The sequence below is a fragment of the Oryctolagus cuniculus genome, chromosome 5 (genome assembly GCF_964237555.1).
Source record: "Oryctolagus cuniculus chromosome 5, mOryCun1.1, whole genome shotgun sequence".
Lineage (NCBI taxonomy): Eukaryota > Metazoa > Chordata > Mammalia > Lagomorpha > Leporidae > Oryctolagus > Oryctolagus cuniculus.
The window spans coordinates 167845572-167872809 of NC_091436.1; the positions used below are offsets into that span (position 1 = coordinate 167845572).

Below are 27238 nucleotides of genomic sequence, written 5' to 3' on the forward strand. Positions count from 1 at the left end.
GGTGCCTTAAGATATTTTAGATTTGGGGGGCCTTGCTTCTCTAAGCGTCTCATCATTTGGAAGCTAGTCTTTGTATAAGGAATATCACTAAGCTCAGAAACAACTGCAGACAACATAGTTTGAGGCAGTAAGATGCAAACCATGAATAAAGGGACATGGTGAAGAGGAGACGTGATGTTTTCCTTGGAAACAAGGACTAGCAGTGGCAGGGAGCCTGGGCCGTGATGCGGGGCAGCGCTTGCCGTCTGCAGCAGCACCCACTGCAGGGAGCCCAGAGCCAGGGGCGGGGGTGACGGTGCCACGGTGCAGGCACAGTTCACTGTGCCCCATTATTTCCTCTCTAGTCAGAAAAGCAAAGTGGAAGTAGAAAAGGCTTTGCTAACCTTAAGGAAACATTAACATTTGTGAATGACTTGAAGAGGAATAACATATTAACAGACTGATGAGTTATGGTTAATTATCTTGTGTGATTCCTGAAGCTAATGTGGCCACTGAAATTTATGCATCTGATGTTCTGATCATTTAAAGTGAAGAAGCAGAGGATTACTTTATCCCCAGTCCAGTTTTCATTGTGAAGACCCTCTGTTTAAAGTTACATTTTAAAAAAATATTTATTTATTTGAAAGGCAGAGTTACAGAGAGAGGGGCAGAGGTATTGAGAGAGAGAGAGAGAGAGATCGATTGATCTTCCATTCTCTGGTTCACTCTTCAAATGGTTGCAGTGGCCAGTACTGGGCCAGGCCAAAGCCAGGAGCCAGGAACTTCCTCTGGGTCTTCCACGTGGATGGCAGCAGCCCAAGTACTTGGATCATCTTCCACTGCTTTACCAGGTGCATAATCAGGGAGCTAGCAGGATCGAAAGTAAAGCAGCAAGGACTTGAACTGCTTCCCATATGGGATGCTGGCAGTGCAGGCTGCAGCTTAACCCACTGCAGCACAATGCCAGCCCCAAAATTATGCTTTTTATTGTTGCTTGTTTTTTGAATTTTGCTCAAGATTAAACATTACAGAAAGCAGAAAGAGAACATTCATTCATTCTTTATTTGGTACCCACAGATGCCATCTCATAATGGGAAAACGGGAATAATAGATTTTTCTTGGAAATATCATCCTGTAAATACTTCATTTACTTAATTCCACACCAGCTAAACCTTAAAAGTCATTTTCCTTTTGACCAGCACAGAGCAAGTGAGTGGAACAGATGGTCCAGCTCACAATGGTGTGGGACTCTGGGACTCAGATGCTGACTGGCCTCCTCCTTTTCTTTTTTTATTTTTATTTTAATTAATTTATGTATTTGAAAGGCAGAGAGACGCAGAAACGTGTACCTCTCTGGATCACTTTTCAAGTGTGCGTGTTAGTGCTCATCTGACCCTTGGTGGCTGTGTGGTCCTGAACAAGCGACTCACCCTTCTAAGACTCAGTTCTCTGGTGCCGAAACGGAGCTGGGGAGCACATGTCTCCCATCGTTTGTCCTGAGGGTTAGCTGAGATGTTCCCTGGAAAACACTTAGCCAGTGGCACTTTGTGGGATCCACGTGACTGCCTGACGTGGTGGCGTCTGAGTGGCACAGAATCGGATGCTGACAAGTGGGAGCAGTAGTCCAACTGACCAATTAGCATGACTGAAAGAGCCGTACACGTTCCTTCTTGGGATGGGGAAGAAGAAAGGTCCACAGAAGCGAGGCTGTTTGTGGAAGCAGGTTCTGGTTTCAGGGCCATTGTAAGCAGGTAGGCAATAATGGAAAGCCAGAGAGTAAAAGGCAGGCTTGAACCCTTTCAAAACTGAGATTTATCTGGGAATGTATATCAACAGTAGGTAGGTGCATAATCAGGGAGCTAGCAGGATCGAAAGTAAAGTGCTAACAGGCGCAGCAGGTTAACGCCCGAAGAGCCGGCATCCCATATGGGCGCTGGTTGAAGACCCGGCTGCTCCACTTCCAGTCCAGCTCTCTGCTCTGGCCTGGAAAAGCAGTAGAAGATGGCCCAAGTCCTTGGGCCCCTGCACCCGTGTGGGAGACCTGGAGGAAGTTCCTGGCTCCTGGCTTCAGATCAGTGTAGCTCCAGCGTTGTGGCCGCCTGGGGAGTGAACCATCGGATGGAAGACCTCTCTCTCTCTCTCTCTCTCTCTCTCTCTCTTCCTCTGCTCTCTCTGTGTAATTCTTATTTTCAAATAAATAAATCTTTTAAAAAATTAGGTAAACTGTGGGTTTCCTTTCCAGGAAAGTAGCTGTGCTCACCTCTTTTGAATAGACATGAGATACAGGAATTGTTCAGTTATCCCTGGGAGTTCCTACAGTACTTTCTTGACTATGAACTATTTTTTTCCTGGGTTGTTTGTTGCTTATCTCGCAAGCCTTGGTACTTTGATTTGAGAAAGGACAAGCTACTTTTTGTGGGTTTTGTTTTGCAGCTACCCTGAGTGTCAGCGGGACTGGCTGGCCGTGTGGCCCGTTAGCGCCCCATCTCCACCCCCACTAGCCAGCTGTGTGATCTCAGGCAGTGCCCTCCTCTGTGGAGCAGGAATGATAATGTTAAGTTTATTGTGAAGATTAAGTGGTTCAATACCCATTGAACCCAGTGCCTGGCATTTTATCACTGCTCTGTACATGTTAGCTTTTGGTATTGTTTAGATAATCTTTACTTTTCAGAAGGTAAGTGACGTTAACTATCCCTGGAAGGTATCCTTTCCTGCAAGAGAAATGTTAACATTAAAGAATTTGAAGGGGCCACCGCCGCAGCTCACTAGGCTAATCCTCCACCTTGCGGCACCGGCACACTGGGTTCTAGTCCCAGTCGGGGCGCCGGATTCTGTCCCGGTTGCCCCTCTTCCAGGCCAGCTCTCTGCTGTGGCCCAGGAAGGCAGTGGAGGATGGCCCAGGTACTTGGGCCCTGCACCCCATGGGAGACCAGGATAAGCACCTGGCTCCTGGCTTCAGATCAGCGCGGTGTGCTGGCCGCAGTGCGCCGGCCGTGGTGGCCATTGGAGGGTGAACCAACGGCAAAGGAAGACCTTTCTCTCTGTCTCTCTCTCTCATTGTCTAACTCTGCCTGTCAAAAAAAAAATAATAATTTGAAGTCCAATATTGATGATTTTCTGTTTTTCTGATTTTAATAAGTAATGAAGTATTTCTCTGTTATATTGCTTAAGTCAAGTCTCAGCTTTGAAGTGAAACTTGTTTTGTTCTGACATCCAGAGAAAATGAAAGTTTTCCTTTTCATCACCTACTTAAATGGGACGTGAAATCTGTTTGTCAAAACACTCATTTCCATTTAAGACCTTAGTTTTTCAGAACTGTATTTTGCTTTGAACTGTAATTTCATAATAATTTTGATTAAGTTTATATAAGGTCAGATTCAGCTCATTTATCTTTTCAGCTTGGTTTCCTACCCCTCCTCTCTTTTTCTCCAAAAATCCTTGTACAAACAAACAAAACAAGCTCTAGCTATATCCCTTCTGTAAAGAGAAAGCTGCTAATCTCAAATTCTTAACTACATTATGCAGTTTGCACACATTTTGGCTTGTCTTAAAGTTTGTATTTCACCTGTCTCAGAAAAAGACAGACTCAGCTTTCATTAGCTCTTGGAATAATACCTGTTGTCATGGACTCAGCGTTTGGCAGCCTGCTCTTTCCCTGTATACATGTATTGAAAGTTGGGCGTGAGGGGAAATTAAAACTTTTTTTATTAAAAACAAAACTAGTGTGCTTCATGCTTTTGGTTTGTAAGCGTGACATTAAGGTCCTATGCTTCTGACTTGCTGTGACTTTGCTTTTCACACTGAATTCATCACGATCACTTAATATTTTTATCAAAACCTTTATTGTTTTGTGGAACTTTTGTTTTCCCTTTATTTTTTATTTAAGGTATTTATTAATACATTAGATTCCAAGGGTCACAGCAAATGTGTGAAATTACCAACAACACAGTTCTCATCCATTCTCGTGTTAATGTGACATTAATACAAAGTACGATTCAATGTAGTTCATAGATACAATTAGAATAATACAGTGATACTTCCTTTCTCTCTCTCTGTTTTTCTATAAAATGTATTTGTACTTATAAATTGCTTTTCTGTAGGGTTTTTTTTTTTTAATTTTTCTGAATGGCAGCAAACTCTCATCTACTGATTTACTCTTCAAATGCCTGTAAAAGCTGGGGCCAAGGCCAGGAGACAAGAACTCAATCCAGATCTCCCACATAGGTGTCAGAGACCCCTCTGCTTGAGCCCTCTCCTGGGGTCTGCCCTGGTGGGAAGCTAGAATCAGGAGTGGAACTGGGACTTGCACCCAGGCTTGCTGACGTGGACACGGGCAGCTTAACCGCTAAAGATCCACCTTTCCTTAGGTTTTTGACTGTTAGAATATGTGAATTTTCTAGAATCCAGTAACTAGGAGAAGATAGCCTAAGTAGTAATAATAATATTCTTTTCATCATCCAAGGTAAATTTTCTCTTTTTAGAAAATAGATATTCCTCTCTATCCAATAAAGCAAAGCATGTACATTTGAGAAATTTGTATTTCAGAAATAATTTAGGCGGTAAACACCAGTTTTGCTGTGTTTAAGTATATATATGAAATTTCTTTTTCTCATTAAAATTTATTATAAGCAGATTTTTCTTTAGAATTAAGTAGCAACCTGAAAAATTGGAGCCCAGGAAGTAGAATAAATTCTGGTCTGAATATTAGTGTTATTTTCTCCATTTTTAAATTAAGAAATGAATATGTATAGCCAAATTTCAATTTAATGTTTCCTAGACTTTTAATATTAGCCTCTAAAATGGCAAGCAAGTTTGCAATGTTCTCTTCTTAAAATATTTTCATGTTTACCAGCCTCTTTTGGGTTTCGTTCTTTTGGAAAATAGTGTTGATGAGTGCTTTTCTCTTTGGCTAAAACAGCCAACCATCAGAATTATTAATGTGGGTGTGCTGCGCCTTTTGCAGAAGTCAGTTCCTCATGTGTGCCGCATAAAGTGACGATGCCACTTCTTTCTGTTTGAAAGAAGGTCTTATGTGCTTGTAATTTCCCCCTTGCATTTGGAACACTTGAGTCATGCCAAGGATTAATTTTAGTTTGAAATAGACAGAAAATGATTGAGTTAAAATATAGAAGTGTATTCAGCTGCAAACGAACTTACCCAATGTTAGAAGGAACACGTCTAAAATAAGTCACGGATTAAAACTGCCACCAGTAGAACTGGAACTTGGGTAGCTGGTGACATAAGCTGATGTGGGCGTTGGCAGCACAGAGGGAGCAGTCTTGACACAAGGAAGTGGGACTAGGTCTGGAACAATTTCCCTTGTGTATCACACACAAATAGTCTTTTCTTCAGTATCAGACAGGTATGCATTCCTGTTCCAACCACTTTCTCTCTCTCCTACTTACCATGGTTAACTCAAGATTTAACTACAAAAAAATAGAGTCCTCTCTTCATCTAAGTTTTCTTCAAGTCTGATAACCAGTAGGATGTGTGCATCTTTTCCCTAACCTGATGCTGTTAGCCTTCTGACTTTTCCATACAGCTGCGTGATAGCAGCTGCCTTCTGATTATGTCTGTGCCCCAGAATACAACGTGTTCAAGCACTGGGGACGTGGGAGAAGTGGCTGCCTGTGCCTTGCGTTCATCAGGCCACAAAGCTGTTCCGATGCAGCCTCCCGCCGTCTGTCTGCAGTTTCAAATCAAGGAGATATTTTTGTCAGCAGCAGGGCTGTAAGTGTCTGTGTTTGGAAAAGCAGACGTGAATATCTACAGCTAAGCGTGCAGTCACGTAATTATCTGGTACTTTTGTGGAGATTGGCCATAAAACCACCCAGGAAAGGAAGAGGTAGAGTGATGGTAGCTGGTGGGTAGTGGTTGAGCAGGAAATATGCAATTGAACTGTATGTAGTAATTTTAACAATAATGTTTATAAATTATAGTTTTCCACAAAGCTAGACATTAACAAAAGAATGTTTGATTTTTCTTTTTAATCCTCATTGCATGTTTATGATTTACTTTTGTCTTTCTACACTGCACCAACTCAGGTCCATGGGATTGTGCGGCGATCCAGTTCCTTCAATACAGGTCGGATTGAGCACCTGTACAAGAACCCCCAGGCTCATATTGAAGGAAGTGAGTGATTTTCTTTTTCTGCCATCTCTTTCCGTGACTTCGTATCTTTAGAGATGTTTTCAAATGTCATTTTTCTCAAAGTCTATCAAGTCACAATTACTTACCCATGAGTTACTGTAGTGAATGTGGCTTGCGTGCTTTGAAAGCCTGCGTTGTCGTTTGCTGCCCTAGGCTGTGGTGTCATCTTGGTTTGGCTGTTAGCAGGGTATTGTGTAGGTGACTCAGACAGACCAAGGGCAGACATGCCTTTGATCACCCTCCTCCAGGTGTCCCTGTCCCCTCCAGTAAAAGCAGGTCCCTCCTTTCTTTTAACATTTGGTCCAGTTAAACAGTCACTGTTATCCGTGCTGTACAGATATCTTCAGAAGGTGTACACATTATTACAAGGTTTTCTTTTTCTGAATCTCCCTGTTCTGTAACACAGCTTACACCCTGGAGCCCAAATGTGTGTTAATTGGGTAACATCTGTTATTATGTTAAGATTTTTTTAAAAGTTCGTGTGAGTTTACCCCTACAAATCCTTTACAGATGTAGGCAACATGTGCAAATTTCTTTTTTCTTTATAGCTTCTTTTATTTATTTATTTATTTAATTTGGAAGGCCGAGTTAGAGACAAAGGTGCGAGAGAGAGAATGAGAGAGAATCTTTTGTCCTTTGGTTCTCTCCCCAACTGGCTGCAACAGCAGGCTGACGCCAGGAGCCTGGAACTCCATCTGTGTCTCCCACGTGGGTGGCAGGGGCCTAAGCACTCGGGTATCCTCCACTGCTTTCCCAGGTGCATTAGCAGGGAGCTGGTTGAGAAGTAGAGCAGCCAGGACTTGAACTGGTGCTCACGTGGGGTGGCAACATCACAGGGGACAGTTTAACCCGTTGTGCCCCAACACCCACCCCACTCTATGGTCTCCTTAAAGGTGACAGTATCCTTTGCTGCCTTAGAACCATTTCTATTTTGACCCTAGTTTAAAATTCATATAAAATTTTAGATATTTAAAAAATTGAGCTTATGTCACTTTGTTCTATGTAACGGTGTGTTTTTGAATTCTAAAGACATGAAGTTGCACTATGGTGACCTCACTGACAGTACCTGCCTTGTGAAGATCATTAATGAAGTAAAACCCACAGAGATCTATAACCTCGGAGCCCAGAGCCACGTCAAAGTAAGCCATTTTCACGATCATGATTCCTCTGGCTGTGTTCCTGCCATGTCTGTGCTTCGCAACCACTGAGCGTGGCCTTCAGGGTTAGTTGGTAGCGTTCGTCTATTTTGGGTTGTTCCTACAGACATGAGCCCTGACTGGACGTGTTTCCTGCCATTTCAGATTACATTGTGAATGAAGTGTTTTGTTACAATTTTGGAAGGGGTAACTAAGTAATATTTCCATTTTAATACTAATTTTTAGTATTGGCTGCGTTATCAGCTGGGAGAGTACTGTTTTCAGACCCAATAAGATATTAAAATAAGTTGAATTGATTTTTTTTTCTATTGTGAATGGTTGTCATTATTGGCAAAAAAAGTCCTTTTTAGCCTCTTTTCTTCCTCAGGTATATAGGAAGTGTTGATTTCTTTCATTTTGTTCAGGTTTTCTGGTAGTCTGTTCATTTTACTTCAGTTCTTTCTTGAATGAATCCCGGTAGACCTGGGAAGGCCAGGGATTCAGTGGCTGCTCCTGCTGCTCACCTGAGTGAATGAAATCTGAAGCCAGGGGTGATACGAATTCTGCTCGGACACTTATTCAGTCATGGTAGTTAGTAGAGCTTAGAAATAAAAGCAAATAACTGAGTTTAAAAAGCCAAAAAAAAAAAAAAAGTCCAGAAAAATCTATCAGCAATACTTGCTGTTAAGTGAACAGTACGCGGTTTTGTTTCAGAAAGTATTTACTGTGATTTTCTGTTCCTCCCTGTCGCCGACTTTGCGTGGAATAGAAGCCGTGTGTCTTTTCATAGACCTCTGCTGGTTTAAAGAGGTGTCATTAAGTAGGTGCATGGCAACCAGGTGAATATGGTGAGAGAGACATGCGAGAAGCTCAAGCTTATGGTTGATAGCAGATTGAAAACTGGTTGTCTGCATAATGCATTTTTCTCTTAAGTGTTAACCTTGAAGGAGAACCACACACTGGTCATTAAAGACACCATGTATCTGCCTATGCCATCAGAAAAACAAACAAGCAAACAAAAAACCCCTCTTAATCTCCAAGGGTTCTCTTCTATATCTGGGCTGAAAGTCTGCCGTGTGGAAGTGTCGGAGTCTGGGTTGGAGCGGAGCTCATTGTCACTCTGTGTTTCCCGTTTCTCCTGCGCGTGGCTGTCTGTCTTCTTTCAACAGCAGTGACCCCCTCATCCCGGGATTGAAGATGTAGCTTCTCCTGACTGAGGCCGTGTCTTCCACGCGGTGATCCACTGAGCTGCTTCTTGGCCAGCTGTGAGAGTGTCTTCCAGACGAAACAGGATGCTTCGTAACGAACACTCTGTGACTCAGTTTCCTTAAGATTAAGAAGTCCCCTTTGTGATCGTGCAGACTGTCACCTCCGGCAGCTACAAACTGGCATGGCGGGAGGATGCGGTGCACTGTAGGAAGGCTTTCCCTTTCATTTTAGTGTTCAGCGGGCTGGTCCTTTCCTTTCTCCAAAACACATTGGTGACTCAGTAGGTTACATTTCTTTCTAGTTGCAGTGAGCATAATAGCATTGGTTATTATTCCAGAGACTGGTAAAGTGCTGTAAGTAATGGAAAATTTAAGAGATTGAGTTGATTCCTCCTAGGTTGCTGTGTATGTCTAGCTTATTTTACTTTTATCATTTTTTGGCTGCATGTCCTAAAGGTCGGTTAGCAGGCATAAATGATGCTCATGTGAGAATTTTGGTTTGTCACGTATGTTAGTCTCTCTGCAAGTATTTATTGAGTGCATACTTCCTACGAGGTTCTCATGCATGCTACAGTGGAGGACACAAAGTGTGTGGAGGGTTGCAATGTTGCCCGTTAGTGGCAGCGGTTTGTGGCAAGTAGAGGCTGGCCTGATGCCTTGACTGTTTGATAGAGGGTGAGAAAGAACTTCTTTCTGAGGGGTTGTGGAGGTTTCCAGGAGGAATTCACATCGAATCTGGTCCTGGAGTAGAAGAAGGACATGGACAGACAGAGTGGGAAACTGAGATTTGAGATGGAGCTGGTAACCTAAGCCGAGAATTGGATGTGAGAAACCTTGGGCTGTGTTTGCCATGTGATGCGCATTCTGGGTTCGCTGAGCAGGAAGGATGTCAGGAGAAGCGGGAGGTAAGGCTGAGCCGTAAGTGGGCTACACCCAGGCAGCTGCTGCATCACCGGAATAGGAAAGGAGTGCATTCAAAGACGAGGTTAGAGGTTAGCATCTAGAGAGAGGGCTTGAGAAAAGATGCAGAGCTGTGGGATGATGGTGGCATTGGAAACGGGGAGGAGGAAGACGGGGGCACCTGGTGGAGCTGACTCCTCTGTGCGCTCATGTGGTTTCCAAGGAGTTGCTGCAGTGGGGTCAGTGTGCCATGCCCAGGGAAGCGGGTAGTTGATGGGGCCACAGCGCTAGGCATTTGAGGAGGGACTGCTGCAGCAGGGTAAAGAGAGTGCGACGTTCTTTTTGGACACCTTTTACTGTCAGTACTTGTTCCTTCAGGTAAAACTGGTCATGAGGTAGTTTAAAATACATGTGATGTTGAGAGAGATTTGGGGTACAGAGCGGTAAATCCAGGTTTTGGAGTTCTCGAGGTGCCAAGTAGAAGACTGAAGGTTAAACTTTGGGGACATGCCTGTGGCTAGAGGGTGGTAGGAGAAAGAGGAGGGCTGATGACAGGGACAGAGGAGATGGGGTGGTGGTGGGTGGCAGTGTGTCACAGAAGTAAGGGGGGGTGGGGTGATGGGTCCAGGCAGAGGTCACAGGCCTTCGCGGTTGGGCTCCAGAGAATTTGCAGCTTTTAAAAAGAGCATATTGGTACTGGGACAGAGGAGAGCGCCAGCGTGTGGAGGGCTTAGAAGCTGAGCAGTCCCAAGTGGAATGCACATTGGATTCTTTTCTAGAATGATGAGAAAACATGATGGATAAAGCTTAAGTCAGCATCTCCCGTCGATGGCTGGTCCTCTCCCGGTATCTCTGATTCCTTGGTGCAGGGTGAGGTCTGAGGCTTGCGTTTCTAGTATGTGTCTAGATAGTGCTGCCCCGACCTAGGGACCCCCCTTTGAGAACCACTGCTTTATTCTCTGGGTTTTGTAAATTGATTTATGCATATAAAATACAGGCCTCCACCACATTCCCCTTGGAGCTTCTTCATTCAGTATATCAACTTTTGAGTTTGATCTATAATAGTCTTGTTGTTTGCCAGTTAATGGCTGTGTGAGCTCTTGATGCACACGGCTGCATATACAGTCACGAATGATGAGAATGGCAGGAATCTGAAGAGAACCTGACAGATGCTTGTCCCAGAGTTCTTCACAGTCAGAAGTTGCTCTTTGTCCGCAGCCAAGTGCGTATTCTGAGAGAATAAATACTTCTGGGATCCTCCCAGCACTTTAGAGAAGCAGTATGAGTATTGGCCGTTTTTAGCATGTCCTTTAAAATTCCATGTTTTATGCCACTATTTATGCTTGACCTAGATGTAGACGGTAGATGCTCAGTCACGGAAAGAGTGGTGTGGGAAGGGGACTGGGCTGGTGGCACCGACTGTTCACCTGCCTGCCCGCTGAGTGAGCGCTGCTGGGCCCTCTGACCTTTCACGGTTCAGCATATTGCTTCCAATTGGTTGCCTCTGTCAGGAGCATCTTGTTAGGGTAACAGGATGGAAAACACACTCTATTCTTTTTAATTAACTTCTTTGTACCAGTCAGCTTTGTAAGATTTAGTGTATTCATAGACAGTAGTTTTTTTCTTAAAGGAAGAAGTTCTTTTCTGACAGTGGAATGCTTACAATAAGAGTAATTCAAATACATTTCTTATTGTTTGGTGCTTCGTTTGACAAAAGGTTCTAATATTAGCACATTTTGCATTCAGTTTTGAATCCGTGACTTGTAGACTGGACATTGTTTGTGTTGGCATCTCTTCGGGAGGGATAAAGTCTTCTATCACTCTCACTTCCAGTTAATTTGATGTGGGCTATGGTATGCTAAAAGTAAGGAAAATAAAATAATAGGAAGTTGGTCTGGTTTCCTGTAGGAAACCAATGGAGATGAAATTGGTTCTTGGAATAAGCCCACAGCAGTCTGGGAAGTCCTGACTGAAGACATTTTTCTGAATCATAAACAGAAAAATTATGACTCATGAAATAGGTCACTGAGAGGCTGATTTGATCTTATGTGGGAGAAAGTGAGAGATGACTGAAATGTGCTAGTTATTAAAAGCACCTAGACCTTGCTTGATGACATCATATAAGCAGGAACAAATTATTCAGCAAGTACTGCCGCCCATTTTGTTGAAGAAAATGTTTTAAGAGTCTTTCTTTTTTGCTGTTGTTTTTAATCTCTTAACTGTGTAAATAATCGTGTTTCTTATCTGTTCCACATTCATTACTGTCGTGGTCTTGGGTTTGCCCACTATTTCTCCCAGCTTTCCTGATAATTTCGCATCGCTCTTGAAGCTGTGGTGTTCGGTAAGATTTTTTACAGTGCATTACTTACCCTTTGTCTCAGTGTCATGTTGAAGTTGCTCTGAGTTTTTTATAAGAAATGAGAATTATGTAGTTGTGGAATGTTAGAGCTGGAAGGAACGTTCAGAATAACGTAGGTTTTATTTTTACAAATGAAGTCACCTATACGGAGCCAGCCGTCTGGTTATTGGGCAGTCTGGGATTGGGACTTCGGTCTGCACATTCTGTAACTGAAAGATCGTTTGAGGAAGGGACCCTCTCTAGTGCCCTCGAGTACTGCTGACACCTCACCTTGCTTCCTGCGTCCCCTCGTGTCTGGGGGCTCTTCCCGAGCTCATTTCCCCCCCCCCCCCCCCCGTGTCTTTAGTGGACCCAGACAGTCACTTGCTCTTCTCTTCATGGTTTTGAGAAGGATTTTCAAATCTGTGCTCAGTGTTTTCTTCACCTTTCTCTTATCCAGTTCGAGTAACTCTATGCTTTCTAACCCTATAATTATCTTTATTATTGTTCCTTTTGGTTCTCTATGTTGTTTAATTTTGTTTCGCGTCTTCACGTCGGTTCGGAGGCCCCAGTGCCCACGAGGTGAACTGGGATTTCCTCACAGCTGTGCAGGACCAGTTAGCAGATTCTGAACGTGGAAGCCCAAGGAGGCTGAACCTAAACAGCCCTCACGGCAGGACCGGCCGCTCAGGAAGCTAGCCACGAAGCAGGGCTGCACGGGGGCCAGGGTGTGAGTGTGCCGGTGGCCATGCACAACTTAGTATCACCGAGAGGCGAAACAGAAAAGCCAGTCCCGGGAGTGAAGTTGGGAATAAAAACAGGCATGGGAATTAAACCGCTGGCCCCTGGGAAAAGGCCTGAGTAATTTAATGACCATGTTAAAAAATCGTCATCTCCAGTGGTATGTGTGTGTGTGTGTGTGTTTTCCTCACAGTTGTGAGAATTGAAATTTATAGCTTGATAGCTAGCTCCATATTCTACCCAAGGGAGCCTGAACCTCCTGTGGCAACTGTAATTGAGGAGAGGGTGGTGGGTGACTCCATGCATTGGGAGACTTGCGTTATGGTGGGGAAGGGCAGGTGCCTATAGCTGAACATCTGGTTAGTGCCTGACTAACCCAATTATAGAACAAAACAAAATTGCAACAGCGTGACCCTTTACCGTGTAATTATAGCGAGGGTAGGGGGCGGCCCATTAAAAACCCAGAGCAAACAGCAGAGATGCACTGTCCTCAAGCTCTTGCTCATTTTGTGTTTATCTTGGCCCCTGGGGAGCCTGGTGGGGTGGCGTCAGAGGAGCAGGAGAATGAGGAGTGGGCAGGGAGCGCAGCTGTTGCTGTGGTGGGTGGGTCAGCGCCTGGCTCTCCAGCCCCCACAGCGGCGTGGCGGAGCTCAGCGTGGTCACATCACTGGGTGTGAGCACTCAGCTCCCTTCCCACCCCCACTGCCACCTTTCACCAGGCTGTGCCCACAGGACATGGTGGGGAGACCCGGGGCAGGGGGAAGGGATGTTTTCATGAGAAGCTGTAGTACAGGCCAAGCCTCTCAAATCAGGGGTGTGCCTCGGAATTCTGGGATGTGTCTCACGTCCAGGTCCCCCCAGTGCGAGGGGTTTTCCCTGGCATCCAGTCCTGGGCAGGTCACACATCAGCTGTGTGACCTTGGCGGAGCACTCAGCCCTTCCTCCCGCTTCCATTTTCTCATCTGTGCAGTGAGCTCCTGCCTCTGCTTGGGGTTGCTCGGCATGGCTTTCCGCCGACACTCTGCCCAGTCCTTCACCCACCCTGTGCCCACAGCTGTGCCCAGACTTGACTCAGGTGGCAGATTCTCACTGATGCCCTCCTAAACATTCCATTTGCAGCGGAAGCTCTGCTGGGGTGGTGGCACCCTCTGCCCTCCCGAGGAGCAGGCATTGGCTACCCTACCTCCCCACCCCCAATCCCATGTGTTCTCTGCTCACAGCTTTGGCTAACAGGAGGCAGATCACCCCGAGAACCGGGAGGGTGCACCGCGGTCTCATGGCCAGTTACTGCTCCTTCTGCCTGGGTGAAAGCTGCTGGTTGCCTTAGCTGCTGTTTAAAATCATGTGCAGGAATGCTTTTCTCCTTCAAACACCTCTAATTCCTGCCACTGCAATGTTAGCTTCTTGTGATGTAAGGGGGAAATGATGGTTACGGCCTTTGTTTTTTATTACATGGGCCATAGAATTCTGAGGTGGCAGAGGTCTTGGCGGTGAGCCGGCTCAAGCCCTTCTTGTACAGTGCCTCCCTGGCACTGCCAGCTGATGAGCAGCCAAGCTCTGTCCAGCCCAGGAATCAGCTCTGTGGCCACTCAGTTCCCCTGTCCTGCTTAACTAAGAGAGGAGAATTAAGGGAAGAAAGGTGGGGTTGAACTCTGAGAGCAAGAGACCACAGAAATCTGATGTTTGAAGGTTTACCCACCATTGCCTACAGTGAAACAAAATTTCAGTATGCAGGAGGTTGAAGTTACAAACACTTTTTCCTTGCTAGAGGCAACTGGTTATAATTAATATCATATGAGAAGTGTTTGCATAGCTAGGAGGAACTCCTAAATACAGCAGTGCAAGGTGCAATGTTCAGCACATCAGTGATACTAAATAAAATTTATGTATAGGGAAAGTAGAAATCCACAGTACTAACTCATCAAGAATGGTAACTCTTTTTTTTGGTTAGGATTGTACAATTAGATTCAATATTTTTTAGGTTGAGTGCCTGTACTATATTAGTAGATAATTAAGTTTCCTTTAAACTCTGTGAGGATAATAATTGTTGCCACTCATGGAATCAGAAGAATTGTTAGTTTTATAATTAGAATGAGCAGTTTGCTCCTATCTGTATAATTTTTTAAAGAATTTGCCAGCCGGCGCTGCAGCTTACTAGGCTAATCCTCCGCCTTGCGGCGCCGGCACACCGGGTTCTGGTCCCAGTTGGGGCGCCAAATTCTGTCCCGGTTGCCCCTCTTCCAGGCCAGCTCTCTGCTGTGGCCAGGGAAGTGCAGTGGAGGATGGCCCAAGTGCTTGGGCCCTGCACCCCATGGGAGACCAGGAGAAGTACCTGGCTCCTGCCATCAGATCAGCGCGGTGTGCTGGCCGTGGCGGCCATTGGAGGGTGAACCAATGGCAAAGGAAGACCTTTCTCTCTGTCTCTCTCTCTCTCTCACTGTCCACTCTGCCTGTCAAAAAAAAAAAAAAAAAAAATTTGCCAAGTCAGTTTTATTATTATAAATATTAACAAACCTGTTTTCTAATATTTAAAAATACTGCTTTAGTTCTACAAATCCATTTTTATCCATAATAAATTATAATTCCAAATGGGTCTCCTAAGGTAATTTGCTTTTTTAAATAAATACATAAATTGAAATAGCTTATACTCAGATATTAAGAGATTTAAAATTTTTATATTTAATTCTTAGATGTGTTCGAAGCAACATAAAATCCCTTTAGTTTGTTATCAAATTATGAGTGTTGAAATAATAAGGATTTCTTATGAACAGACTGCTTTACTTGGTAAAGAGCAGTGTGTACAAGTTTGAGAACCTGAGGGTCGGCTGGGCGGGTCTGCCCTCAGACCTTGCCTCTGTGTGGATGGCTGCTGGCTGCCTCGTGTCTGTACGAGGACAGTGTCTGCTCTGGAAGACGGGCTCCCTGGCGGCTCTCAGCGCCCTTCATCTGCAGCAGAGAGGCAGCGGGTGAGACAGAGCTTGGTGCTCAACAGGCGTTGTGTTTGCTTTGGTTCTGTTCCTTCTGATCAGCCCTGCTATCCCCTCCCCTGTGCAGGGACAGCCCATAATATTTAATACAGTTGGTTACCACTGTAGTTTAAGGGCAAAACTGCATCATAAAACTTTTTCCATTTTATAATTTAATATTCCTATCTACAGAGTGTAAACTTCACTGGTGTAAACTAATAAAAGTACAGCTCGCTGGTTCCCACGGTTCTTGGGAAGAAGTTAGCATGTTTGCATCTTCTATGCATGAAGGTGGGTGGGAGTGTGCTTTGTTGGTGGGTCCCTGTGTGTCATCTGGCGCAAATTCTTCCTTGGAGCCTGTTTCAGATTTGAGCAATTGAATTCAAATCTAAACCACCTAAAAAGTCCTTTATAGTCCATTAAGTATTTATGTGAGAGAGAACACTCTATGAAAGTTCTCCTCTCCCTGTTCAGACAGAGTGTTCTGTTTTATTAGATCTAGGTGGTATTGTAATTTTGATAACAGCTAATAATGTTTGGAATTTTGCTTATAATTGGTGGACCACACAAAGGTATGTTTGTTGGATTTTGCACTCTTAATTTACTCACAATAGTAGCTTGTTTATTATATAAAATCTAAAGTAGTATTAATTAGTATTACAACAATTATTTTCTAGGTATGAAGTTCCAGTTTATGCAAACAGTTTGAGGTTTTAGTGCATTTATAAACACAAATGGTGAACAGTTAGTAAGTCAATAAATGTACTATATGTGAGGCTTTTTGTTTATGCTTTTAATGATGAATGAAAATGGTTTTTAGGATTTCCTCTTTTAGAATATGTGATTTGCATAAATTAATATGCAGATATAAATAATACCTTGTTTCAAAGTGTAGTTAGATGTATTTCCATCATCTCCAGCTGTATGTAAATTTAAGAAATTAAACTTTCATAATTTCTCTTTTTAAAAGATCTAACAACTTGGTGTTGAGTGCAATCTTTATCCTTTTAGGGCAAATAGAATTTATAAAATTTATTTTGTTAAAGTTGGCTCCTTAGAGTTGTTATGGTTAAGGAAATTAAATCCTTTCTAGTCCAGAGAAATTTAATGCTTAAGAAGACTCTTTTCTATTAATTCTTACTGTAAATCATTAATTGGATACCTTACCAGTGCTAGCAAGAAATAAATTATAAGAAAATTGTTTTAATGTATCAGATTTGTTTTTTGTAAATATGTCTAACATCTAAGATAAGTAGGATTCATTGTTACTCTTTTTAAGACAGTTACATTATATATATATAGAGTTTAGGGTGGTTAATTAAAAAAATTCACAATGAATTTGAATTTATTTACAAGAAGTTATGCTTCAAGGCTTGGTTTGGCACTTTACACTATGTTGACGAAGATCATCCTGAGAGTAACAGACTGAGAATGCCTTAGAAAGTCTTGCATTTTGAAAGATGAGCTCAGCTTGTGTATGCTTGTAGCGCTGGTGATGGAGAACTTTGTGTTGGGTGCTGTGATGCAGCTGTAAATGGCTGACTGGCGGAGGGAGGCAAAGTTTGAGCTTCTTGTTTTGTTTGGTGTATCCGGGTAAGGCCTTTTTCCGAGTCTCCTCTCTGCTCCCGTCCCCATACATTTTCTTGCTACCAATGTTTTTTAAGTGAAAAGTCTTTTAGAAGTTAGTGATATTGACACAATGAAGTTTTATGGGACATTCTTCAGAACTGTTGCCACATCGCTAGTGCTGTGGATTAGTCGTGGGGTGGCGGAGAGAACAGAATTCCTGGGTTTGTTTTAACGTTGCCCCGTGGCTCACCCTGGAATGGTTTTCAGTTTGTTTTCTTGACACTGACATTTGTCAGGACAGTTCGGAGCCAGCGCGGCCAGTGCCACCAGGAGGCCAGGAGACTCCTGAGCTTGGTCTGATGGATTGCTCCATCTTTCCCAGGGAAGAAGTGTTTGGGAGTTTGACAGACGTTCGTTGATTATTATATCACGATTTTTGATGTTTAAGTAATATGAGTAGATAATATTTTTATCTGTTTACTCTATGTTAAATATTATGACAGTGTTTTGGCTTACTGCTGTTTTGTCCTATTATTTGGCCCAGATAGTTAGATTACAGTTTTGCAAAAATTGTTTGCTTGAATGACTTAATATTTTAGCTTTTCTTGTTACTTTTCCTTTGCTGTGGTAACTCCATCAAAATCACCATTTCGAGTACAATAATGAGTCAACAGTAGTGGTGGTCTTCAGGTTAGCAAAGTTGCTCACAGAGAAGGAAGTGGGAACTCCTGATAGGCCCCTGCACTCCGGGGAAGAGCCACTTCCCCGCAGCCGCGGCCTCTCTGCCTAGATGACAGCCAGAACTGTCCCTGGGACCCAGGGGAAGCCTCTGGGGCCTGGGAGCGTGTTGTGCTCTTTTGCACACATAGATGGCAGCAGAGTGTTACGGACACAGGAGATCGGTCTTGTAGTTACAGTGAAAGATGAGTGACAACGCGAACTGACTTCCATCAGTGGAGCTGCCTGTGTCGTGTAGTTAAGCATAAAATAAGAAAGAAAGCTACTATTGATAACATGAGAGTGTAGGAGGAGGAAGAAGGCATGAGACGCTAGAATACACTGAATTTCTGGACAAATCCCAGGTGGGAAAGCTTAATCTTTTAAGGTATGTCACCCACTCCTAAAAGATGATTGAAATCAGCTAAGATAATATGCATGTCAAAATAAAGAGACAGCGAAGGGCTGAGGGCGGCAGGGCAAGAGGGAGGTAAAAGAGAAACCATACACAAGTTGCAGCGGCAAGTAATGGCCTGCTGCCTGTGGGTACTGTAGCATTTGGCCTGCATGTCTCCTTTTTAGTTAAGCAAGTTACAAAGAGGAAATGTCAGTCCACGAATCAGGCAAACATTCCATGGGAACATTTGCTCAAATGTCAGCATTTTAGAAAATAGAACTGCAGTCTATTATGGCCCAGTCCCTGGGCTGGATTTGCTGTTAAATGCACAAGTACAAATGTATTTCTTCAGAATGCGTTTGCAATTAGCGAGTCACTTTATGTCTTAATTAGCATTCCTAAATAATGACATAATTACCATAAAAGATGACAGCCATCATTATAATTAATATTTAATATGTGTCTGTTTCTGAAGACCTTTCTGTGGCTTCTCACAAATTTTCAGGGTAATTTTCAAGTTTCAGAGAATTGCAGTTGGTGAAATCTCAGACATGAGGATCTAATGAAGTGGAATCCAAGTTATTAGAATCTGAGGAATGGAAGTGGGTTGTAAAAAAGCGATTTGTAGCGTGTCCTGAACAATCGAATCACCTCGGTGTCTCACACTTACAAACATCATCAGGGCTTCCTAATGCCACTCAAGTCACGCGAATGTTGTTCAGGAAAACATTTCCCCTCCCCTTTATGTTTTTTCTGATCTACTCTCAGGCGAGTTAGTACCACAGACTAATCTCTGTGTCACGAACTTGATTCTAAAGGTGTGTAGAACAACTTGCTTAAATGCAGTATCTGGCAAGTCTCTCTTATGACAGCAACTTATTTCTCACATAATTATTTTCTTAGTAAATCTGATATCTTAACAACCCCTTCCCTCATTTCTGAGTTCAAAAAATAACACTTAATATAATTTATTTCTCATACTTAATAAAGGCTTACTTGAGAGTATATTGCCGTTCACCCCCAAGCTGCTTCCACCAAATGAGGTTAGAAGGGACTGTGGTTTGAAGGGTGGAAGGTGGTTTCCAGCATCATTTGCTGTGTACTGTAATGGGCCTCAATGTTGCTTTAATGGAGCGTAAAACATTCTGGCAGCCGCCTGTTACTTATTAATGACTGAATGGCTCTGCTGCGACATATATCAGGAGGAAAAAATATTTGTGCACATATATGTATAGTTTTTCTGTGTTAATCTGTTGTGTTAACTTCCATTTGAATGCACAGATAGGTCTGTGTTGCCCTAACTTTTTTAGTAGCATGGGCTGTGTGGACACAAGAACTCAGCAAAACTTGATTTCTAAATGTGTAATTCTTTTATAATTTTGCAAGGTTTTGATCTAATTAATTGGATGGAATTTTATGAGGTAAATTTACACCATCATACGTCTCTGGAAGCCAAGTATGAAATGTTCAAGTTAGTCACAACTATGCCTATGCAGATTTCTCTGCAAGTCTTTAGTGAAATATCACATATGTTTGTTTAAGGGGCTTCAGATCAGCCTTTGCTGTTTGAAAACAACTTTTAGCCAGAATATGGTATGCTTTGTGGGTTCTGCATACTTCTCCACTTTCAGCCCCTCTTTGGCAGTTAGTTGCAGACACTGTGCTTTTCTTAATGGGACAGTATCAAGCAGGTTATTTATGTGACTTTTCCGTTGCCAGAGTTTTCATGAAAAGGACAGTATTGCAACACCACTTCCTCCAACTGCTTGATTTCAAAAGAATCATGTCTCCAAGTAGGCAAATCTAAGTGATTTCTGTTGCTTACTGACAGAAGAACATTGTTTTAAAACGTAAAAAAAGTCAATATATTGATTTTTTTGATTTTATCACTGGCACACTGATTATCTTTGAGAGTACTTTGTAACTATTCTGAATAAGTAATTTAATACTGAATGATTACTATAGTGTTTCAATTTGTTTATAATCTTTAAAATGGACTTTTAAAAAGGATACATTTTATAAACAATTTTGATGCTCTTTTCAAATTAGAAAAATATTTTGTGTGAGTTTTGGAGGACACTGATAGTTGATTAACATCTTATAACCAATTTTAAATATGGTGATTGTACATTTCTTTACATAACCAAATCTTACAAAATCTTAGACTTTAAATTTTTTCTGCTATAATAGCTTACTTAAGTAATATTTGCCTATTTATTTTTCTCAGTAATTTTAAGTTTCTTGTAATAATTAAGTAGAATTCATTTGATCAATAAAAGTATGTGCTGTATTGTTTGGAATTATACTATCAAAATACTTGTACTTATAATTCTTGCCTTTTCTTTCTTATTATGCCCAGTTTCTGTTTGTTTTTATCTTAAATCTGAAATTTGGAATTTGAAATTTGAAAATATATAAACATTTTAAAATATTTAAGTTGATAGATGAGGGAGACTGTGATCATAAAGTATATTTTCTCTTACAGCCATTGTTTTCCATGAAGTACTAATGCTCCGTGGAAAAATTACTATCAGTGCCCCCAAGGCTATTTTTTTAAACAGGATACATCTTAATTTCAGGATTGGATTCTGAACTGCATGAATGAATAGCCAGTGTTTGCTCTCCTTGAGCAGTGATTTCACATAGATTTGATGTGCCCTCCCATCTCGCAGGAAATTCTTCCATGTCTTTTGCTTGTGCATGCTCGCTTGCTCTCTGCCTCTCTTCCTGCCTCTTTTCTCTCTCAGTTTCTTACCAATGATTGTAGTTATCAAGTTGAAGCATCTTTTCTGATGAGGAGTCTTGGTGGTGCAACCTTGTTGGCACAGGATTCAGAGGCTAATCCATAAAATAGTTACAGTCTCCAAAGTGTGACATTAGTTGTCTTTTTTTTTTTTTTTTTAGATTTTCTTTTCACAAGCTCACTGAATTTTTTTCTTTCTTTTTTTTTTGGGTTGGTTTTTATTTTTTGAATGTATTCTTCCATGCTAATTCTGAAATAATTTATAGATACATTTGTTTGGTAAAAGATATGTTTTACCTGACAACAAAAATATCCTAGTGAGAGAGTTTTAATCATAAACCAGTAAAAATTCATTCTTTTAATAATATAGCATAAATTCATACTAATTAATGCTTTCAGTAAGAACTTCCTAGTAAAATTCTAACACTTAAATACCATCCCTTCTTTAAAAAAGAAATCTCAATGTCAGCTCATATATTTATGAAATACTTAATAGAAATACTACAGGTTAATTGTATTTTTTGTATTAAAAATAGAAGTTGCCAAAGTTTTGACGTATCTTACTCATTTTCTTGCATTCTTACAGAAAATACCAGTGCAGTTGTAAGCTTTTAGTGAGATCAGTTCCCTGGATGAGAGTTGCATTTCTGTGTGTGGAACAGCAACTCTAATGTGCTGGGATTTGATGCTTGTCTTTACTTCTCAGGGACATTGTACTCCCCCACTGTAGGAATCTTCATTCCAGATGTTAACACATGACATTTGTGTAGTCTCCTGTCACGTGTTTGAGTTTTTAATATTAGCTCTATGATCAAATGTTATATATGGCATCTTGATTTCACAGTGATAGAGATTTTGTTATTGTCATCTGTATTAGTCACATTTAAATGAAAGACATTTATTTGCTGCCACATGTCAAATCCCTCAGTGAATATTCTGTAGTTTATTTTAATTGCATCATGACTTTGGACCTTTACAAACAGAGCCTCATAAAGTTAAATAAAATAACGTTTCATATGTAGATATCTTAATGAAATATCAGTATAGTGATGATAATGTCAATTGCTATAATATTTTAGGACATTAGAAGAACATAGTGTGGCTGACTTCTTAAAATTCACGAGCTGTTTATCTCCAAGGAGTATGTAATAAATCCAAAAAATAACTAAAAGTTCGACACTTGAACTAAGGATTTCACTACATTGATAATGTATACACATTTATTTAACCCAGTTTAATTGTATAAGTACTCTGATCTAAGCCTCATTTACTTACATCTTGTGACCATTATATTGAAATGTAGAACTTACTGAATACTAGCATGGTGCATTTTTTCTTTATGATGAGAAATATAAGGAGTTAAATTTGTCAGAGATTTTATAATGATGCAAAACAAAATTTGTGAACAAAGGGCATAACCTCTCAGGCCTCAGTCTCCTCATGTATAAAATGGGTGCGAGACTTTGGAAAGTGGGGTAATGTTGCAGTATATACTCTCTTAAATCTTTTCAACCCTAATGTTCTATGATTCTGTGTTGTTTTGAAGTGGTATTATACTTTTCTATATAAATTATGTATCTTGTCTAATGTAAACATATGTGTAATAAGATCTAAGAATAAAGAGGTCAGTCTTTTACAATCTATACTCTTTAAGAAGAATAAATCGACCAATTTTAGTATATAATGGGTTTCTCAAGAGATATTTAATATTCTTTTTAAAAGTAGGCTCATACCTTTTGAAAAAATTAATGCAAAATAGTGGAAACGCTGGGATGGAAAAATCTCTATGCCCTGTTTTGTCAGAAAGCACAAATTAAAGTTGAATGCTCTATAAGCCATTGGTCACACTGTTACCGTAAGAATATTTTATCTAGAGAAAGTTAGCACACGAATATTTTCTAGTAAATAGAAATTTAAATGGATAGGTTGGTTTTCTGAATAATACATGCTGACTTTTCTAAAGGATAAATACATAAATGTACATTTCCACAAATTGAATCTGAGGCATATAAATAAATTTAGATGACAGTGTTAATTTGTTTCTACATTTAGCTTTCTTTAAAGGTTTTGTTTTCATTTCTTGGAGTTTACATACAAGTGCAGTAGAATCTACTGTGTCCCAAATTGGCTTATTAGAGAAAAAACACAAACGAATCTGTTTTCATGCTGTAAGTATATTGAATATGCAGATTTTGATCGTAGAAACCATGCTTCTAAATATGATAAGTAACTCTGATTCAGATATAGCTTTCCAGAAATTTGTATTTAATTAATTGTTGTTGTTTTGTTTCAGGAGAAAGCTGTTTGTTTGGAAAATGAATTATGTTTCAGTCATAGATTTGATTTGTAGGCTAGTAGACCAGAATTGGCAGCTCTGTTGAAATGTTTGCTAGATGAGAGTTTATAACGTGAAACACAGGGGTCAAATGTAGATGGTGATTTTAGAGAGCGAAAAGTGAAAGCTTTAAAAATGTGTCTTTAAGAGATAATATAATTTCCCTAGCACATCCTATATTCATGGGGGCGGGGATTACAAGTTTTAATTTCCAAGTTGTCTATTTTTTGATAATTTTAAAATTTAAATGATGCATTATTGTTTATCCCTAGAATTTATAAAAGTAAAAAATACTTCATACAAAAAGTCTTTCCCTCTTAAGTATAATTGTATTTAACTAAGTGAAAGATTCCAGAATTAACTAGCACAGATCCAGTTATTTTTAAGTAATTCAATTCCATTTTGAATTTAGTAGCATTAAGGTGGCAAACTTGTTCCTAAGTTATTTTTTTTAAAGTTTATCAGAGGTATTTTAACCCCATTAAGGCATTCCGAAGATATTCACTGTGAGCTTTTATAAAAAGTAGTATGGAAATTTTAAAAGTCTTATGTAGGAATTGCTGTAAGTATAACTAAAATAGTAATGCAAAAATTACATTTTTCCCACATTTCTTCAATAAAATTTCCGTAGAATTTAGTAATTTGTTTCTGAATGAAGTTGTAAGTTAACATATAAATCCTTGGATGAGTTTTTCTCCTGTACTATCTACAATAAAAACAAAAAAGATTACTTGGTATAAATTTTCATTCTTTGAGGACCAATCATAAAAACCTATATGTAATTTCCTTAGTATCCTACTTTAGTTTTTCAATACTGTTTTGAAGTATTCATTCACCTTTTACCTTGTGTTCTTACGCTTTTGGAAGCTTATTGAATGTTTTTTAATCTATGGTACTAAGTATAGAAAGTTCCTGGAAATTGACATGCATTGTAATCAATGCAGCAGTTCTTTCACAGGCTCCTTGTGTTGTCACTCCTCTTGACAGTGTAGACTGGGACCCGCCTTCTCACAGCTGCAAGAGCCTGGTCTGATTCCTCCATCTTGGGCTGGATAACTAAGCCTGCAAGAATTCAAACTCCTCAGCCTGCGTTAGCCTAGGTCGGACAGCTCGGTTACAGGGGCAAAGCTGAGGCCAGAGTGAAGGCTTTCTTACCTGCTCTACTCAGAGCCAAGTCTCGCCTGCCCATTGCCTCGCGCTGGCTTTGTCAAAGCGTGACATGGATGGATTGCTTGGAATTCTTTCAGAGCGTTTGCTGTGTAATAATGACGGCAAGATCTCAGGCATGTGTCAGGGGCCACTGATACGTGTTGTGACAGCAGTTGCAGGGTGGAGAGGTGAATTTATTACTAATAAAACATTACAACTCTTATATTTAAAGCCAAACATAATTTACATTCGGTTTCACCCCTCACCGTTGTACCTGTCCATTTTTGATTTAAGCTCTGGCCCTCTTTCTCTGCCCAGAGGCATTCATCCTGTTCCTGGCCATCCCCCACATGGCCACCTTCTCAGTAGACAGATAGGTGGTAATGGGAGGTGGCAGGGGGCTTTGACTAGAACCATCTGTTTCACTCTCTCTCAAGAACAATAGACCAGGCACTGTTCTGTAGGGGCTTGCGTATACACTTATCTGCAATAATAATGTGTAAAAATACAAAGTTTTCAGATTCCAAAAATTAAGTGGTTTGTAATAGCCTCTTTTGAACTACTGAATACTCTTGTAATTCTCTTGTTCATTTATTACCTGGAACTTGCCAACTGTTATGTTTTATTTTTCCTTTTCCTTTCTTTATGTTTTCATACACCATGCATCATCAAGATCAGTGAAATTCACATTATTAATGCTTATACATTATATATGCAAATCTCTAAAACATTCATGGAAAGTATGTATTAAGAAGCTATGCAGGAGCCAGCGTCATGGCTTACTTGGTTCATCCTCTGCCTGCAGCACTGGCATCCCATGTTGGCGCCGGTTTCTAGTCCCAGTTGCTCCTCTTCCAGTCCAGCTCTCTTCTGTGGCCTGGGAAGGCAGTGGAGGATGGCCCAAGTGCTTGGGCCCCTGCACCCGCATGGGAGACCAGGAGGAAGCACCTGGCTCCTGGCTTCGGATTGGCGTAGCTCTGGCCGAAATGGCCATTTGGGGAGTGAACCAACAGAAGGAAGACCTTTCTCTCTGTCTCTCTCTCTCACTGCCTAACTCTATCTGTGAAATTAAAAAAAAAAAAACAAAAAAAAAAAAAAACTATGCATGGATTCCAAGATTTTTCTATACCATAGTAAACTTACCTTTTAATTCTGTTTTTCCATTAACTTTTTGAAGTACCCTTGTATTTGTCTTTACTATCTTTTAAAAAGACAACTTATTCCTTGACTCTTAAATATATGGACTTTTCTTACCGTGAAATTTGCAATCGCTAACTTAAGTAGTTGTGAGTGTGTGTGTGTGTGTGTGTAGACACACAGATACAACCAAATGTAAGTTGCTGTTGGATTTTTAGATCAGGTGCTCCTTGTGGCGTATTTGGGGTTTTAAGGAGCTAACTGCACTTTGGAACCGTAACCCATCTGTTTGACCTCTGGGAACCTCCCTTTTTGGCACAGGTCTGGAGATGCGTTGACTATTCCCAGGCTACTGTTTTTTCCCCTTGCTTTTGATTTCTTAAAGTTAGCAAGTAATATGTGAATTCCGTAGCTAACGAACCTATTGAAATATTTGTTAGAACTGACTGTACACCACTCGTCATGATTTTGAATTGCATTCGATCCACTAACAGTGATTGCTCAACTTAGGATTTTCCTTAAAATGGTGAACCATTGGTGTGAGTTCCCTGCATAGTTTGCTTCAAGTTTTTTATTGCTGCAGTAGATACGCCGAATGTGGACCATGCAGCTCAAAGTTGTGTGCCTTTTTTTTTAATAAAACAAATTCCAGAAAGAAAATAAAAAGTGTGTGTGTGTGTGTGTGTGTAGTTTGGAAATCATGTAAAATATCTCTCTATATGGGTATTACCCTCTTTATGATAACTAGATATCTAAAAATCTTGATTTAGAAAACAGTGATCATTTTAAACTATAAAATGAATATTTATTCGTTTCAGAATTCTTTTTACTCCACTTTTTACTGTTTGTTAAGGTCTACTGTTTTAACTCTTCAAATTGGAGGAGGGTGTTAATTATATTTCTGATTAATAATGAGAGTCAAACTAACTTTGTTGGTTAATTAGCATTCTAGACGTTCCTTTCTGTGAAATGCCTTTTCCTATCGCCTTTTTCTAAATTGCTGATTTGTAGGAATTCCTATTAATCTTTTATCAATTATACGTGTTGCAAATACATTCTTTCAGTTTGTTGCTTCTGTGCTAGCTTTGCCTGTGGTGTCCTTCACAGAACATAAGTATTAAATCCCACCCCCTCCTTTTTTGGTGGAGCTCTATGGGACTTGTTTGAGAAAGCCTAACATAGTCTCCATGCTTCCTGGGGATCTTTTAACTTCTGTAAAAGTTCTTGAGCAACCCATTAGCTATGTTATTGAAAGGATGCATTTGTATACTGGATTAACTTAGTCCAAAGGACCTCCACATTTCCTTCCAATTCTATACTATTTTTTAAAGATTTTTTCATTTATTTTGAAAAACGGAGTGGGACATCTTCCATCCACTGATTCATTTTCCAATTGGCTGTCCAGGTCTCCCTTGTGGGTGGCAGGAGCCCTAGCACTTGGGCCATCTTCTGCTTTTTCAGGCACAACCTTCCCTGATACAACCTTTTATTCTCTTTCCTTATTTATCAAGCTTTAAGCTTTATTTAGAGTGTCATTTATATTGCTGTTCAGTTAATGGTTGATTTTTTTCTCTGCTATCTTAAATGCTGGATCAGAAGGGGAGCAGCTGGGACTTGAATGGGTGATGCCAGTGTCGCAAGTGGTGGTTTTACCTTCTGTGTGCCACAGTGCTCGCCCTTCCACTCTACAATTCTAAGATTCTGTTATGTTAGATCAGTTAAACATAAGGTATAATATGTATACCATATTTGCATTAAACAAGCTGCATTTCA

At 40.8% G+C, this 27238-nt stretch overlaps 1 protein-coding gene across 1 annotated transcript in view; it reads left to right on the top strand.

Annotated features, from left to right (window-relative positions):
* GMDS (GDP-mannose 4,6-dehydratase) overlaps window positions 1-27238 on the top strand; it is a 629429-nt gene that overhangs the window by 133298 nt on the left and 468893 nt on the right. Inside the window, exons 3-4 of the mRNA XM_051855925.2 lie at window positions 6024-6111; window positions 7159-7268. Coding sequence (XP_051711885.1) covers window positions 6024-6111; window positions 7159-7268 — 198 coding nt within the window. The remainder of the gene's footprint in view (window positions 1-6023; window positions 6112-7158; window positions 7269-27238) is intronic.